This window comes from Haemaphysalis longicornis, unplaced genomic scaffold (genome assembly GCF_048455015.1).
Source record: "Haemaphysalis longicornis isolate Haplotype H1 unplaced genomic scaffold, Haemaphysalis longicornis Haplotype H1 scaffold_6, whole genome shotgun sequence".
Classification (NCBI taxonomy): Eukaryota; Metazoa; Arthropoda; class Arachnida; order Ixodida; family Ixodidae; genus Haemaphysalis; species Haemaphysalis longicornis.
The window spans coordinates 88,232,982-88,247,639 of record NW_027526407.1 but is presented as its reverse complement, the minus strand read 5'-3'; the positions used below and the strand labels follow the sequence as shown (position 1 = coordinate 88,247,639).

General features: G+C 45.5%; 2 protein-coding genes across 6 annotated transcripts; one reads left to right on the top strand and one right to left on the bottom strand.

Annotated features, from left to right (window-relative positions):
* Window positions 1-54: 54 nt before the first annotated feature.
* On the top strand, window positions 55-3,915 carry LOC144143610 (putative glutathione-specific gamma-glutamylcyclotransferase 2). The gene is made up of 4 exons (XM_077675447.1): window positions 55-329; window positions 541-582; window positions 686-781; window positions 1,937-3,915. Exons 1-4 carry the CDS (start codon window positions 195-197, stop codon window positions 2,279-2,281), a joined length of 618 nt encoding a protein of 205 aa, XP_077531573.1. The 5' UTR covers window positions 55-194; the 3' UTR covers window positions 2,282-3,915.
* A 2,175-nt stretch (window positions 3,916-6,090) lies between these two features.
* Naa80 (N-alpha-acetyltransferase 80) lies at window positions 6,091-14,458 on the bottom strand. Of its 5 annotated transcripts, XM_077675441.1 has the most exons (7): window positions 14,199-14,458; window positions 13,766-13,911; window positions 12,526-12,671; window positions 10,546-10,621; window positions 10,369-10,459; window positions 7,419-7,625; window positions 6,091-7,050 (listed from the first exon to the last, which is right to left on the bottom strand). In XM_077675441.1, exons 1-7 carry the CDS (start codon window positions 14,316-14,318, stop codon window positions 7,042-7,044), a joined length of 795 nt encoding a protein of 264 aa, XP_077531567.1. In that variant the 5' UTR covers window positions 14,319-14,458; the 3' UTR covers window positions 6,091-7,041. The 5 variants fall into 5 exon arrangements, with proteins under 5 accessions (XP_077531567.1, XP_077531566.1, XP_077531568.1 ...); XM_077675440.1 differs by lacking the exon at window positions 6,091-7,050 and having other exon boundaries at window positions 7,129-7,625; window positions 14,199-14,456; XM_077675442.1 differs by lacking the exon at window positions 6,091-7,050 and having other exon boundaries at window positions 7,129-7,625; window positions 13,796-13,911; window positions 14,199-14,453.
* Between the last annotated feature and the right edge of the window lie 200 nt (window positions 14,459-14,658).

Genomic DNA, 14,658 nt, shown 5'->3' with positions numbered 1-14,658 from the left:
TGTTTTTACGTCACGTGATAACGTCACGTGAGCGCGCGTGTGGCGCGCAACGCGCTACCGTTTTTCTTTTTTTAACCATTGCCGGTGATTGGCGTGGAGAAGCAGCTGTTCTAGAGTGGCTGCCGTATAATCGGCGATGCTAGATCGCTAGCTGGTCGGCGCTAAACTTCTAACCCGCCAACTTTCGTCGAAAAATGTGGGTCTTCGGGTACGGCTCGTTGATGTGGAAAGCGGACTTCCCCTACGACCGCAAACTCGTCGGCTACGTGAGAGGCTACGTGCGTCGGTTTTGGCAGGCCAGCGAAGACCACCGCGGGGTTCCTGGCAAGGTTAGTTTAACTGTAGTTTACGTGCAAACGACCTTACGGTTCGGGACAGTAGGTCACTTGTGAGCCTCATTTTACTTTTAAAGGCGTCTGGCGTCCGCGTACCCCGCGACGCGCGTGGGTTTCGCTTTGCGATCACGATTGTAGAAGCGCGCGCAGTGCGATTCAAAGTTTCTGAAACTGCCTCGACTTTTCTGAATGTTTTGTTTTCCAGCCAGGGCGAGTTGTGACCTTGGTTCCGTCTTCGGAGCAAGGGGTGAGTTGCCACAAATACTTCCGGTTTCCTGGCCAAGTGACGCGTTTTTTTCTCTTTCCTCGAGAGGTGCTTATAGTGTGCGCGCATCTGTTTTCGTTTTCAGGACTGCGTTTGGGGGATCGCGTACGAGATTCCAGACAAGAAGAAAACCGATGTCATCAATCAGCTTGACTTCCGTGAGAAAGATGGTTACGACAGAGTATGTTCTTTTTTTTCCTTTTTCGGTATAGGACTGCATGCAGTCAAAGCGACTAATGAGTTCATTATCTGAATTATTGCAAGATTTTCTATCGTTTAATTTCTTAAACCAGGCATCTTTTTTTTTCGGGGGGGGGGGGGGGGGGGGTTGCACTTTCATCAACCGTAAATATTTAAAATTTAATACAAGAATGCACTAAATGGAAAAAAAAAAAAAAACTGCAAGAGCTTTTAACTGCGCAAACAGATCCGTAATAAAACTGCAGCTGCACAAGCGAGCCACAGGTGGTTGAAGTGAGCGTTCTGCTATTCCATGTAGCTGATAAAAATGAACGATTTTTTTGCTGTTTTTCTTTAAAGCAGACCATATATCTTCTATGTGACTCGCTTCACTATGAAAACACAGCGAAATCGCTCCTAATAGATTTATACTTTCAGGCAACTCCTGCTCAGAGCGACTGTTTGAAGAACAGCTAGGGTCACGTGTATCTCGTCGGCTGACGAGCGACGACAAATGCGTACACACCGACCGGTTGCTGGAACTCAAGTGCCTTTATAAACGCGGGCTGAGAGAACACACCGGGACAGTCATTTTCCAATGCTTCGCGCTTCAAAGATACAATCTTTTACAGCAAAGCTGTATAGCTCTACCTCCCCAATGGTTTCATCTCCGTTGGCAAAAATGCCAAGGTGCCAAGAATACACTGCATGCAGGTTTCACGTTAGTGGAGGTGGCCCAGGATTTTTATTTAGCGCTTCCTTCGTGCGGAATCGGTAGTGGTGGAAGTTACTTCGTAAGTTCGTCTTAACAGAAAATCGCATGTAAAGCTGTTTGTCTTACGAGGGTTTCTTTTTTTTCACTTGCTGCGCAGAAAACGAAATTAAAATTTATATGGGAATCAGCTGTGTTTGCCTGAAGGAAAGATTACTATATGCTCGTGGAGTTCAGCTGATTACTGCGTGTACATGCAGTTATTTCAGAGTAAAGAAAGCTGCGACTTTTGTAACTTTGCCTTCCAGTTTTGGTGGCAGTGTTTCGGGCAGAAAACAAGCTTACTGCCCCAACACTACTTCACTATAACGAGGTTCAACTGTACCCAGTATTTTGCCTTCATAGGTCCTTTAACTACCACCCTAAATGCACACTGCTCTTCAGGTGGAGGTGATGTTCCACCCGGCCGACTCCGAGGAGAAACCCTTCCCGCTGATCATCTACGTGGCTCAGAAGGAGAACCCCTACTACCTGGGTCCTGCCAGTGCTCTGGACATCGCCAAGCAGATCCACGGCGCAGAGGGCCCCAGCGGCTCCAACCGGGAGTATCTTCTCTCGCTCATCGAGTGCATGCGGACCATCGCCCCCCACATCCGCGACCAGCACCTCCTCGACATTGAGCGCAACCTCCTCAACATCGACATTGGGGACGAAAAAAGAGGCTGCGATCAACCGGGAGAAAGGAGCCAGACTCCCGCCCCGGACAATCGTCGGGCCGAAGTGGCGTGACGGTCGCCGTCATGTCCTGCGGAAAATTCCTAGTCCTGGGGGGGAACGGAAGTGGAAGAAAAGGAAGGGCTGTGTTGTTGGTACCTTCTCAAAGGTGACGGCGCGTTGTGCGATAAGTGAAACAGAGGAGCTTTGTGGCTGGCTCCACTTTCCTCGAAATTGTCGAGAATGATGTCACGTTGGTGTGGGCAAGGCGAGAGTTTGTGCGGGAAGGTCCCTCCTTCCTTTGCTTCATAATAAATTTGCAGCTATCTTCCGTTTAACTTGCTGACAGGGGATAATACATTAGCTTGGTAGTGGCAAAGTGCTGGAGATGTGCACTTCTCACCTGCTGGTCATGATGCGTGGCAAAAAAAAAAGTCTGAGGACAATTATGCTACGTTCACACTACCGACGCAAAAGCTATATCGTGATCTATGGATGTAAAACAACAGCGTGTCATGCAGTTCGGTTGTCTGAGAAGTGAAATGAAGTCATTCTTAAAAGTTATTACGACAGTTGCAGCAACAGTCTGAACCCGGCCTTGCGCTCTCATTATGAACTCTGAATGCAAAAGTTCTCGCGTTTGATTGAATGCTGCCGAGTGCCTTTTCGAGGTTTCTTTTTGCGAGCAATGTTCAGTTCTTATTTGTTTGGCTGCATTCTTACGGCATACTTATTTAGAGGGCTGAAGAGTGTGGCAGCCAATGGCTGCAGCCACTGCACTGTGTTTGCGCAGGCTTGTGTTCTTATTTCTGATCCATGCGCTATAAAATGCATCGCAAGACATTTTAGTGCTACAGGCTTTGCAGACACTTGGTTAATGGGCCATTGAATAAAGTAGTCAGTAATGGGGCCGGCACGCACATTCGTCTTCACAGGGTAGACAGCTCAAAATGTTTTCTTGGCCTAGTTGCCCATCACCCTGATTGCAGAGCCCAAGAGCACATATGCCGTATGAATGTTTCTTCATTAGCTAGTCATTTAATCTTCCAAACTGAAACCGAACAAGTATCGTCGGCATGTGATAAAGAATTTTTTTTTTCAGGTCACAGTGTTTTTAAGCTTAGTTCCCCAAATGCAAATGGTTGAAGAATTAATGCCATGGTATCATGACTTTATCGTTGGCAATAAACCATGAAGTACAGCTAATTATGAAGATTTCAACTACAGTGAGCTTCGACACCAGCACAGCGATGGTAAAGAAATTGACGTGTTGTTATGATCCTGCAGAGGTAGATGTCCTGCGAAGCTGTTGCAAATTCGCCTCTGGAGCTATGTACAGGCGTTTCTGGCTGACTGGACTCTTCGTGTAAAGGTCGGCTGGGCGACCAGTAGGTCGGCTGGGCGACCAGTAGCCCATGAGATGTGCGCTCTGGGGTACCCCAGGGGAGTGTTCTGATCCAGTTCCTGTTCAACTTGGTGCTTGCTCCCCTTCAGGACTGCTGCACCGGCTCATGGGTGCATGCAATGATGTATTGCTTTTGAGTGAGGGCACTGACAATCGCATTGTTGTGGCCAAGAACACAATCTGTGCCTTGCAGTTGGTTGTGTGACTGGGGTCATGATGGCATGCAAGCCGAGAGTTGTCCAAGACAAAGCTGAAGAGTGGCCCTTGTGTTTTGCAATGTGAACATTAAAGCCGTCAACGATAACTACTGGTATGTCGTGTTCTTGACTCAGCCCTGCAAATGTAATGTCTATTTTAAATTTTCAGGGGTTGGGTAGACTGCTTGATGGGGATGATGAGGCTGATGATGATGCATACTGCATATATGCACTACAGCAGCACTCACTCCTGTTTATAAAGCATTCACCAATAGCCCACTGCAGGAATGTGAAAATTTTGGGGTATGTGTCGCCTTCAAAAAATAATAGCAGGAATTCCGGGGCATGTGACAGAGCTTCAGCCTAACATTTCTCTATGAGGTCAACAATTTTATGCAAATGAGTACTTACTGTTAAAGCGTGCCTACTGGTTGATGACGTTAAGCCTAGCATCATTTGTCTAGGCTTAACAATAGGAAATGAATGAATGAATTTATTGCAAACAAGGAAAGGAAAGACCACCAGCAGGTGTAGTTTGTCTCACCTAAGGGTGGACACCGGAACGCCTGCTGGTGTGGGGGGTGTGGGGAATAGGGAACACAGTTGTACAGGAAAGGGAGGCTAGAGGGGAGAGGATAAATAAGTTGAGCCTTTTGACATGCCGAACGTCATAATTAGTGTACGTCCAGCTGAGGGCTACTATTGATAACATAAGAATCATCGCAGTATGCGTAACGTAAAGCTGTTGCTTACCTGTGTTGTGCCATCCTTGTACCAGGCATCAACCTTCACGCAAGCGAATTATAAACTAGAAGATATGGGAGGCTTCACCGGGTGAACGATCTTCAACATCAGAAAAACCTTGCGCACTAAGAGTTGTCCAAAACCAAATGGGTTGAACGTTTTCAGAGAACAGCAACTGGACAGTCAGCCAAACCTAAGCTCTCTCAGTTGCGTTGCGTTTATGTAATAGAACCTTAAATTCCCCATACTACCTTCAAATTTGTTTATCATGACAATCCTGAGCGCTTTGTACTACATATACAGTCAAACCTGGCTATAATGAACCCGGATAGAGCGAATTATGCTGTATATCGAACAAAAATAATTCAGTTACTGAAATACATGGGAAACATATAACGAAGTTCACATCCGATATATCGAACTCTGGGCGCCTAGAATGGCCGCCTAAATGCATGATCTCGGAGCGGCGATTGAGATGTGGATTGGCCGCGACCACGGAGCAAGAGCCGCGACTGAGACATTCCGCCTCGCACGGAGCGACGTGACGCCCAATACTTTCCGTAACTGTTTCCGATGCTCGGGAGTCGCGACGGAACCCGCCCAGTCAGCGAGTCCAGACCAAGACAGCAGAATCGGTGAACTGTGGGAAGAGCTCGCCAACATTCCCGATGATGTCATGAGTGAAATCCGTCCGACGCTTATAATGAAACGCTTTCGGCAGTCGATGTGCTCTGCCAATGCTTCTTAGATTTTTGAGGACGCGGACTCGAACTGGTGCAAACAATGTTTCGTGTAGAGAATGCTAGGCTAGTTGAAGCCGCCAAAACGAAAGTGAAAACAAAAATCACCTGTTTTTTTTTTGCAACGTGGGTAGTTAAGGCAGAAAGTAGCTTTGATACTTGCAATAAATGGATTATTTTGGTATGGTAATGACTACTGTACTGTGTTCGTATCTGCATACGCGGATGGCGGAGTTGGGGAGAGAGCGGGGGGCTCCCCCGGATTGCGAACTCGTAACAATAAGCTCGTTATAGGCGGGTTCGGCTATATCGAACTATTGGATATATCGAACTAATCGCGGTGCATATTGCAGTTCGCTATAAACGGGTTTGACTGTAGTCATTTACGTCCTCGAACAAACTTGGCAACGTATAGAGCCTCTGTGGCAAGCCCAGGATCGTAATTGCAGGAACTGAATTCTCCCCAGCACCCACAGACATTGCTGGAAAGAAATTAAAACAAAACAAAAATTGTGGCTACTCTGCTAACCCCTCCCTCCACCGCTGTAATGCAAATTACAAACCTGCCAGCTTGGTGGTGGATGAGCTTTTGTTAGAAAAAGGAAACAGTGGTAGCAGGCACCCCACTTGTGCCACCCACTGGTTTGCTTGGAACTCACTAAAATGGCTACACTGTTTGGTTTCAGTGGTGTGCGGGTAGAGCCTGGGGTTTTAATGCTCATGGCCTGTGTTCGAGCCGTAGTAATTTAAATAGTTTTTACAAAGACCAGTGATTTTCTTTCAGTGCAAAGTGTTCTTTCGGACATTTATTTCGGAAATGAGGAGTCTGCTATCGTACATTGGTTTACCTTTCCAATGTGTTTGATTGCCAATACAAACAAAGGAAAAGGCGTACATGGGGCATGTCTGGATGCGCGTTTGTCCCATGCGTAATTCTATTTCCAAGTCGGTGCAGGCCGGCCACTTCGCCACACCTTGGGCTGCCTTGTGCTTAGCTTTGAACACTAATTAAATCTTCTTGATCAACTAGGTCTAGTGGGTAGTGTCGCAGCTTTTAACTCTGACGTCCTTGGTTCAATCCTCAGACATTTTACCCTTTTTAACTCTGGGATTTTATTCATAGGAAAATGCTCTCTTAGATCACCAGTTCTACGCATTCTTTTTGTAAGGAAGGGTGGTTTAGTGTCTGCCAGCCTAGGTCAGTTTAGATGCGGCGACGAGCCTATCATGAGAATAGAATATCGCTAGCGAAATACGCACCCCTAGCAGTGGAAGTGCGGGCTGTGCAGCCCTCAGCTGGAGATTCAGGAATGCCTCATCGCCTGGCTAGCGCAGCAGCATTGTTAACAAAGATGAGGCTGCACACCTTTATTTTCTTTTATTTTTCATCTCAAATAAATACTTTTGCATCAGCAGCAGCACCAAGGGAACACCACACATTTATTTTGTAGTTTCACCACATTTGCATGAGGCAGGAGCCACAGATAAGGCACCGCAGAGCTAGACGTGGGAAGGATCATTTCCGTAGAAGACTTGTCTCGAAGTCGAAACGTTGAAATAAACCCTCCGATGTTGGTGTTACCGAGGTTTCTTACTTTGTGAGAAATATATATAGATATAGATATATAGGTCCGGTTTCTTCTTTAATGGGCCAGTTCAGCATATAGCATAGTGAGGGGGATGATAGCGTGTTGACCGATTACTTACATTATTTAATTCCCCACAGTTTCGAAAGTGGAACTTCTTTCATCAGGTGTTCTGTTAGAATGAATACAAAACTTGTATACACCCGTTGCATAAAGGAACTGGATGCATAAAGCACAACCAATGCATGCCCACAGGAACGACAGCGTGTTGGGAGAGGTTTTCCTAATATATATATATATATACATAAGTAAAAAGTTGAACACGTGAAAAAACAAAGCGGTGAAGTTTGCTTATGTTTCCACATGTGGACTTGCCTGATGAAGGCAAATCCACTTGCCGAAACGTAAGCTTTTCTTGTTATGGTTTTTCACATGTGCTTAACTTTTTACTCATTCATCATGCGCTTTTTTAATTTTCTCTGTTCAAGGACTACATATACACACACACATTGCACTTCAAAGCTGTTTCACCATCCACACCTGCTTGTTTGGCACTACGGACTTTGTCTTGGCTGAAGGGGGTGGCACGGGCGGTGGTGGTGGTGGGGGCGGAAGATCGGTGGACTCCTCGCTGGCAACTTTACGTTCGCAAACATCTGTGAGTGCCTTCCTGCTCTCCGGAGGCCCGTTTGCATTTCTGTCGAAGAGCCTTAGAAACCTGTCCATGTGATCCATTGTGCCTGAAATCTGGCAATGAGAGAAAAGAAAGAAAATGAAGAGGTCTTGTTTGTTTCCTCTCACAAGCTTACACTAGTACGAACTCAGTAGGTGTGTGCACGTAACTGAGAACCCGTCACAGCACTGTGGAAGCTGATGCAATGGTGCCGGCAAAGGTATGAGCATGAAAGTAAGTCGTGACATGGGCTAACAAATGCACAGGTGAGCGCATGGGGGTGCCGGCATAAATTTTAGTGGTTATTTCGTGTACATGTGGCCACTTTGGGCAACAGAGCAAGCGAATTGACAGACTTGTAAGCCCTAGCACGTGGTGCCCAGCTCTCACCCATTCTCGGCCAATTCCTCGTTACCAAACGTGGGTATGCTTTAAGTTATGTAAATGCAGTCCTGGGGAGAAGCTGGCTATTGTTAAGGCACCCCAACTGAACTGGAACAACAGACAGCACAAAACAAAATTGCCTGTGTACGCAATGGTGAGGGGTAGTCAGATATAGTCAGATGCCTGAACTGACCATCAGCAGCCCACTTCCATGAGCCTCATTGCCAAGCTGTTGCACTCGCCCACACGCCACAACTTTAGACAATACAACTGAAAGACGTATAAGAACTGCTGACTTGTGTGCACGTGCGCCTTCTTTTCTAAGCTGTTAGTACACAGAACACACTGAAAGCATTGCTTGTGACAGTTTCTAAACGTACGATAGTCATACAGTCCAGCGCACTAATAACGAACACATCGGGAAATGGAAATCGCACCGTTATATGCATTTTTTGCTATATATGGACATAAAATACATTGAAAGAATGGCAACGGGAAACAAAGATTTGTTCTTTATAGCCGGGATTTTGTTAAAACCGGGTTTACTATAAGTGGGCTACACTGTATACGTTTACTTGCAGGTTTCACGTGCATTTTCCTTCTTTGCGAGATGGCACCTGCAGTTCATGCACTTCTAGGGCCCACACTCTACAATAACACCTAATCATGCTAAGTAAGCATAAACTAAGAGACAATGACACAATGACAACCACTTCGAAAAGCTGTGGGTGTATCTGGAAAACGGTGATAAAATCTTGACCATTTTCGGAAAAAGTGGCCTGAATAAAACATGATCACAAGCCAACTATCATGCAAGCCAGAAGTGACTGACGAAGAAACAGGCCACCTGGCAATGGCCAAGCTGCCTAACTGCTACTGAGCTGGATAATGAAGACAGTGTTGATTTATTGTACGGTTTAACACGCCGACGCAACGAAGGCGATGAGGCGCGCCGTAGTGGAGGGCTCCAGATTAAGTTTGACCACCCAGGGATCTTTACCGTGCGCCAAAATCTCATACACACGGGATTTGCCTCTAATAAAAAAGCGGCCGCCGCGGCCTGGAAACGAACCCGCGTCCTTCTGCTCAGCAGCACAACGCCTTAGCCACTGAGCCACCGCGGCAGGTAATGAAGACGGTACATGATTCTTGAACTGTAAACTCCATCAGTACAGTTCCTGACAGTGTTTAGAGGCCAAAAACAAAGTGAGTTTATTTGTATTTTCCAGCCTTGAGAGGGTGAAATAAAATAGTATCGCAATACTGCTGTTGGGACACCACCTACTATTCCCGGTTGATCAAGGTGATTGCGGCAGTGCTCAAAGCTAACCACTCCACGGCGCAAGGGATAACAGCTAGATAGCACAAGTGCCCGGTTCGCCATTTTACAGAACAAGCAGTCACCGTATGTTTGCTCTTACAGCTTGACTGCGCACTGCATGTTCCGTAAACTGCACAACCAAAGCACTGTTGCAGGAAACAGTGAGCAATAGCGTATTTACAGAAATATTCAATACAGTATTTGAACCCATAGCCGATTGGCTAGTAGCGGGTCCAATGCAAAACACGTTATATTTGCAGCGACAGCAACAAATACATGTTGAAAAATACAAGGTAAGTGAAGATATCTTAAGTAAAGTAACACGACATAACAATATTATGTGACAAACAACATCACCACATACAGCAACAAATACATGTTGAAAAATACAAGGTAAGTGAAGATATCTTAAGTAAAGTAACACGACATAACAATATCATGTGACCAACAACATCACCACATAACACGGCCATAATAATCATTACACTATAAAAAATGCGCTGATCACGATGTATACAAACTTTGCAAATTGTGTTTTGAAGCGACACAAAAGTTTGTTTTATTCTTCATGTTATTAGGTATGCAATTCCACAGATGGGTGCCATTAAACTGAATTAATCTTCGTCCATAGATATTACAGCAAACTGGCAATTAAATTGGTTATTAGTTGCAGCTCTGATGCTTCCTCTAGGGCTAACAAATATACTCAATGGCAATGGATCACTGTTATGTATTATGGTACGAATTGTTTGCGTAATTTTTTGCTTGTGCACCAAGGTGACGGGTAGTATTCGTGCGAACTGGAAAAGAGGTCTGGTTGGTTCTTTACAACTTGAAAAGTTGATCATTCTTAGTGCGCGTTTTTGCAGCATAGTAGCCGGTTCCATATATGTCGTGTACGTACTGCCCCAGAACTCCAGGCAATAACTGAGGTGGCTATGAACGAAAGCAAAGTATAATATCCGTAGTGTGCCCAGATCAAAACATTTGCGTGCTTTTAGTAAGATATGGCATCCATAGGCCAGCTTGGAACAGACGTGTTGAATTTGTGACTTCCAGTGCATATCTGATAAAGAATTGCTGAACCAATGGGCCCAGCTGCGTGCACTTACTCCGCAAACAGGAGAGCAGACTGCATAACCAATGGCCTCGTAGAATCGTTCCTTGTCGTGTGTCGACAGGTAACACCTTGCAAAGCCTTTCCTGTATACAGTGTGCGCACAAGACAAAGTTGCAGTGAAAAAAAGAACATGGAAATGGAAGCCAAATTGTAGATGGTTTGCGCTCACGTTCGAGCATATTCTTCAGTCAGTTTCATGATCAGCTTTCCGTAGCCTTTGCCCCTCTCCTCAGGTATGACTATGACTGGAATAGAGATATCAGAAAGTTCCATGAAAACAAATGGCTGCTTGCATTATGCTGGTTCACAATGCAACAACACTGTATAAATCAAGCAGGACAAGGTGAAAAGTATGAAACACTGGTGCTGACTCAGATGCCTTTATTTTGAGGAACAAACAAACAGTAAGCGCTAGCGACTACCAAGAGCACACAAACACTAGTCGATGCAAATATGGCATCCTTCCCTTTTTGGCATTTTGTGATTTGTGCATTTAGCTTTGCACGGGCTAGTGTGTTGGCTGGGTAGAAACCAGTCGACAACAAAGACCGTTAGAGTACTTCAAAGTAAACAGAACTTGAATTCTTGACATGCACGTGCACTGGCCAATGTCTCTGTGGGCTCAGCCGTTGATAATGCTTGGTATTTTCACGTCATTTAAAATAACCTAGGAGTCGCTGGTAGTTTTATTTCCTTCCAATGATTTACAGTCATACATGTTTACTATGTGCAGCTGGTCACGAATAGGACACGCCAAGCTTATTGTCACGTTGTAACATTTATCTTCACAATTTAATTGTTTTGATGCTGGCAGAAAGCTAGTGGCAACATGCACAATGAGTAAAATTTCAGCCAGTTTGTACCTGTTAAAGAAAAACAAAAAGTTTCGTATTTTGACCCAGAAAAAGTAGCCGTTCGGCAAGAGCGCATGCGGCAAACAGCTGTGTGGTGACGAATCTGCATATCGCGGTTCTTCCTATCATCCTCTTTCCTACACTCTTTGTAACTCAGTTATGTACCAGTTATGTACCAGCTATGTACCAGCTCAGTATTGTACCAACTGGCCCACCTACAATCCGTGTTGCACTGAAAGAGATGTGCTGATAGAAACAAAAGGCTCTCATGTGTGGTTTTGCAAGGCATACTGAGGCATCAATTTAGGATACTGAATGAAGTGAAGATTGCCTGTCAGCCACCGAGACAGCGACAGATTCATATGAAAACTCGGAAGCAGGAGGTACAGCCACAAGCCAACAGGCACAAGGCGTTCATGTAGCACATGTGACGCAGGCTGCTTCTACGTCCCACTAGTGCACTGGAAATCCAAAGTAAAGGCTGAAATGCCCCGTACAGATTTTGTTTTTTCGAGGCTCTTGTAAGTTTAGTCCATTTCAAAATGTCCCTTTCAAACAAACGATGACTGACTGAACACAGATGATAGGATGTGACAAAAAAAATTAAGCAAAGGTGGTTGGTTGGTTTTTGTTGAATGCCAGAAAGCGGCAAGTAAAAGTACATCACGACTGAACATGAAAACTTTTGAAACGGACGCAATGGACCTTTGCCCAGTACCGGTCCTCCTAGCGGCCGCCATGGTGAATTAAAATTGATAGTTAGGCACGCACGCCTCCCAAAAAGTCGGTCTTTGGGAGAACTTGAACAAAAAATATCCTGGCTCACCTGTCATCCGTACCTTACACATAAATGTCACAGTAGCAGGCGCATTTTCCCGCGACTAATTTGCTGTGGTCGAAGCAGCGCTTTTGTTGTTACTTTTAAAAAAATTTTGTTACTCCTTAACTTGCAGCCACGTGCTCGCAGCGTGGTCAGCCGGAAATGTGTTTGCCCCCTTTCCTTAGAAAGCCTTTTTTGTGTGCAGGTACGAACCCACCACGAGCTGTCGAATGAGAAAAAAAATAAAATCGTGCAGCGCTAGACAGCATTGCCGCTCCGCAAGCAGAAAGCTGAGGGGCGCCCTTTTGTTTATTATGCAGGATGCGCCTACCAAGAATGGAGGACGGGCATCCGGCCCGCGCATGCGCAGATCGCTACCAGAAAAAGGTCCATTCAGAATTCCGGAAAAGGCATCCATTTGCGATGCGCCATGTGACATAAGAAGGTGCCAGCACCCTGGCGCGTGTAAACTCACCGGACTCAACGAAGCAAGCTTTGTCGTCATGCAGTACACGACACAGCTTCGAATGCCCAATAAGTTGGCTTTCCCGACCCTGTAGGGGTTTGAGCAGAACTAGGGAGACTGGGAGGTTGCTGCTGGATTTACTTAGGCTGTGGAATCTGTAGGGAAAGCATGCGCACATGAATTAACGCAGCATCTACAGCACGTCAATCGCTAATTGAGAGACATACACTCGATAATGTCAGTAAACTCGTAGAACTGCACAATCGTCCCGAATACATCAACGCTTGCTGCAACGTCCTAAACAACGAATGGAAACGTTGCCGGACCGATTATTTGGCTGCAAGACAACATTATCGAGTGTATGTCTCATTTTAAACGTCTAACGGCCGTACAAGCTGATTTTAAAACAAACTTCAGTACATCCAGCATCACGTCAACCACAACATGACCACAACCGATCCAAAAAAAGAAGTGCTCTTGTCTTAAGCCCCAACCACATGGAGCGATTTTGCAAGCGACTTGGGGAGCGACGCGACTAGCGACGAACTACTTTTCGCTGCGGACCAAGTCGCTCATCGAATCGCTCGGTTCTGGGTCGCCAGAAACAGTCGCTCGCCTCCCGGAAGTGGCCTCAGCGACTAGCCAATAGGAGAACCCCTACGTAAGCACGCAACCTCCGGTTTTGGAAGAGAACGGGGGGGAAGACTTCTGCAAATCCACGCAGACGGCGTTTGCGGTGCAGCGGAAAAGAAAGTTTCGCGTGGCAAAGCTTGTGTACACGCTGAAGCACGAGCAAGAAGGCTCCCGCACACACTGGGTGAGACCCGTGTGGGAAAAACGACGTCAAGAAAGCGAATTCTTCCCGGCGTTCATGTTGGAGCCGAGAGACGAGGCGCAGAAGGAAAAGCGTGCGTTATCGCTAACCCAAACCAGTTTTAGAGATGCAATGAAGTGCAAAAAGCAAGGTAGAAAGGCGTAATACTTTTTAGTCATGCTTTTTATGACAAATGAACAAAAAAATGTTTGCAAACAACCAGCGTACCAAGCGCGTGTGTGCGGCAACATTGAAATCGCCATCCTCAGTCGCTCGAGCAGTCGCTGTCATGTGGTTGCCTCGGCGAGCGACTTAGGTTCGGCGACTGCGGATCCTAGTCGCGTCGCTCGTCACGTCGCTGGAAAAATCGCTCCATGTGGTTAGCGCTTTAGCCGTATCAGATTTCCACCAAACGCAGATAAAGTTTTGTATTACCTTGTATTAAAGTTTTGTATTTTGCAGTACCTTGCTGTGTGACTGCGTTTCCATTCGTTGTTTAGGACGTTGCAGCAAGCGTTGATGTATTCAGGACGATTGTGCAGTTCTACGAGTTTACTGACGTTGCCGGACCGATTATTTGGCTGCAAGACAACATTATCGAGTGTATGTCTCATTTTAAACGTCTAACGGCCGTACAAGCTGATTTTAAAACAAACTTCAGTACATCCAGCATCACGTCAACCACAACATGACCACAACCGATCCAAAAAAAGAAGTGCTCTTGTCTTAGCCGTATCAGATTTCCACCAAACGCATATAAAGTTTTGTATTACCTCATATTCAAGGTAGGTGCAAAATAATAACAATGAGTGCATTATTCGATCAACTATAAACACACCTGAAGTAAGTTACCCGAAATGGACAGTACCTTGCTGTGTGACTGCGTTTCCATTCGTTGTTTAGGACGTTGCAGCAAGCGTTGATGTATTCGGGACGATTGTGCAGTTCTACGAGTTCCATATTCATTCACGACGGCTGCCCGTTGCATTGATAAAATGAACTAGTTAGCATAGGAGTTGTCACATCAACGTTCAAATTTCACCACATAGTAACGCCGTAATGCGGTGAATCAAACAAACAACAAAAGTCGTCGTTTTTTTTTTCCATGTTTTTTTCTCTAGATTGGCTTGACTTGCGTTGACTCGGTTAAAAACGTAAAGGCTCACAACTCTTTTGTTTAAACAGTAATAAACGCTAAGCTACTTGAACTGGCTTAAGTAGTTTTATATTAGTATAAAGCGTTTTGTTGTTGTCAGTGATTGAAAAGTGAGGTTGTAAATTGAATAAACTGGGAGCGGGTTTTCGCACTTGATATCACCCACTCCTCT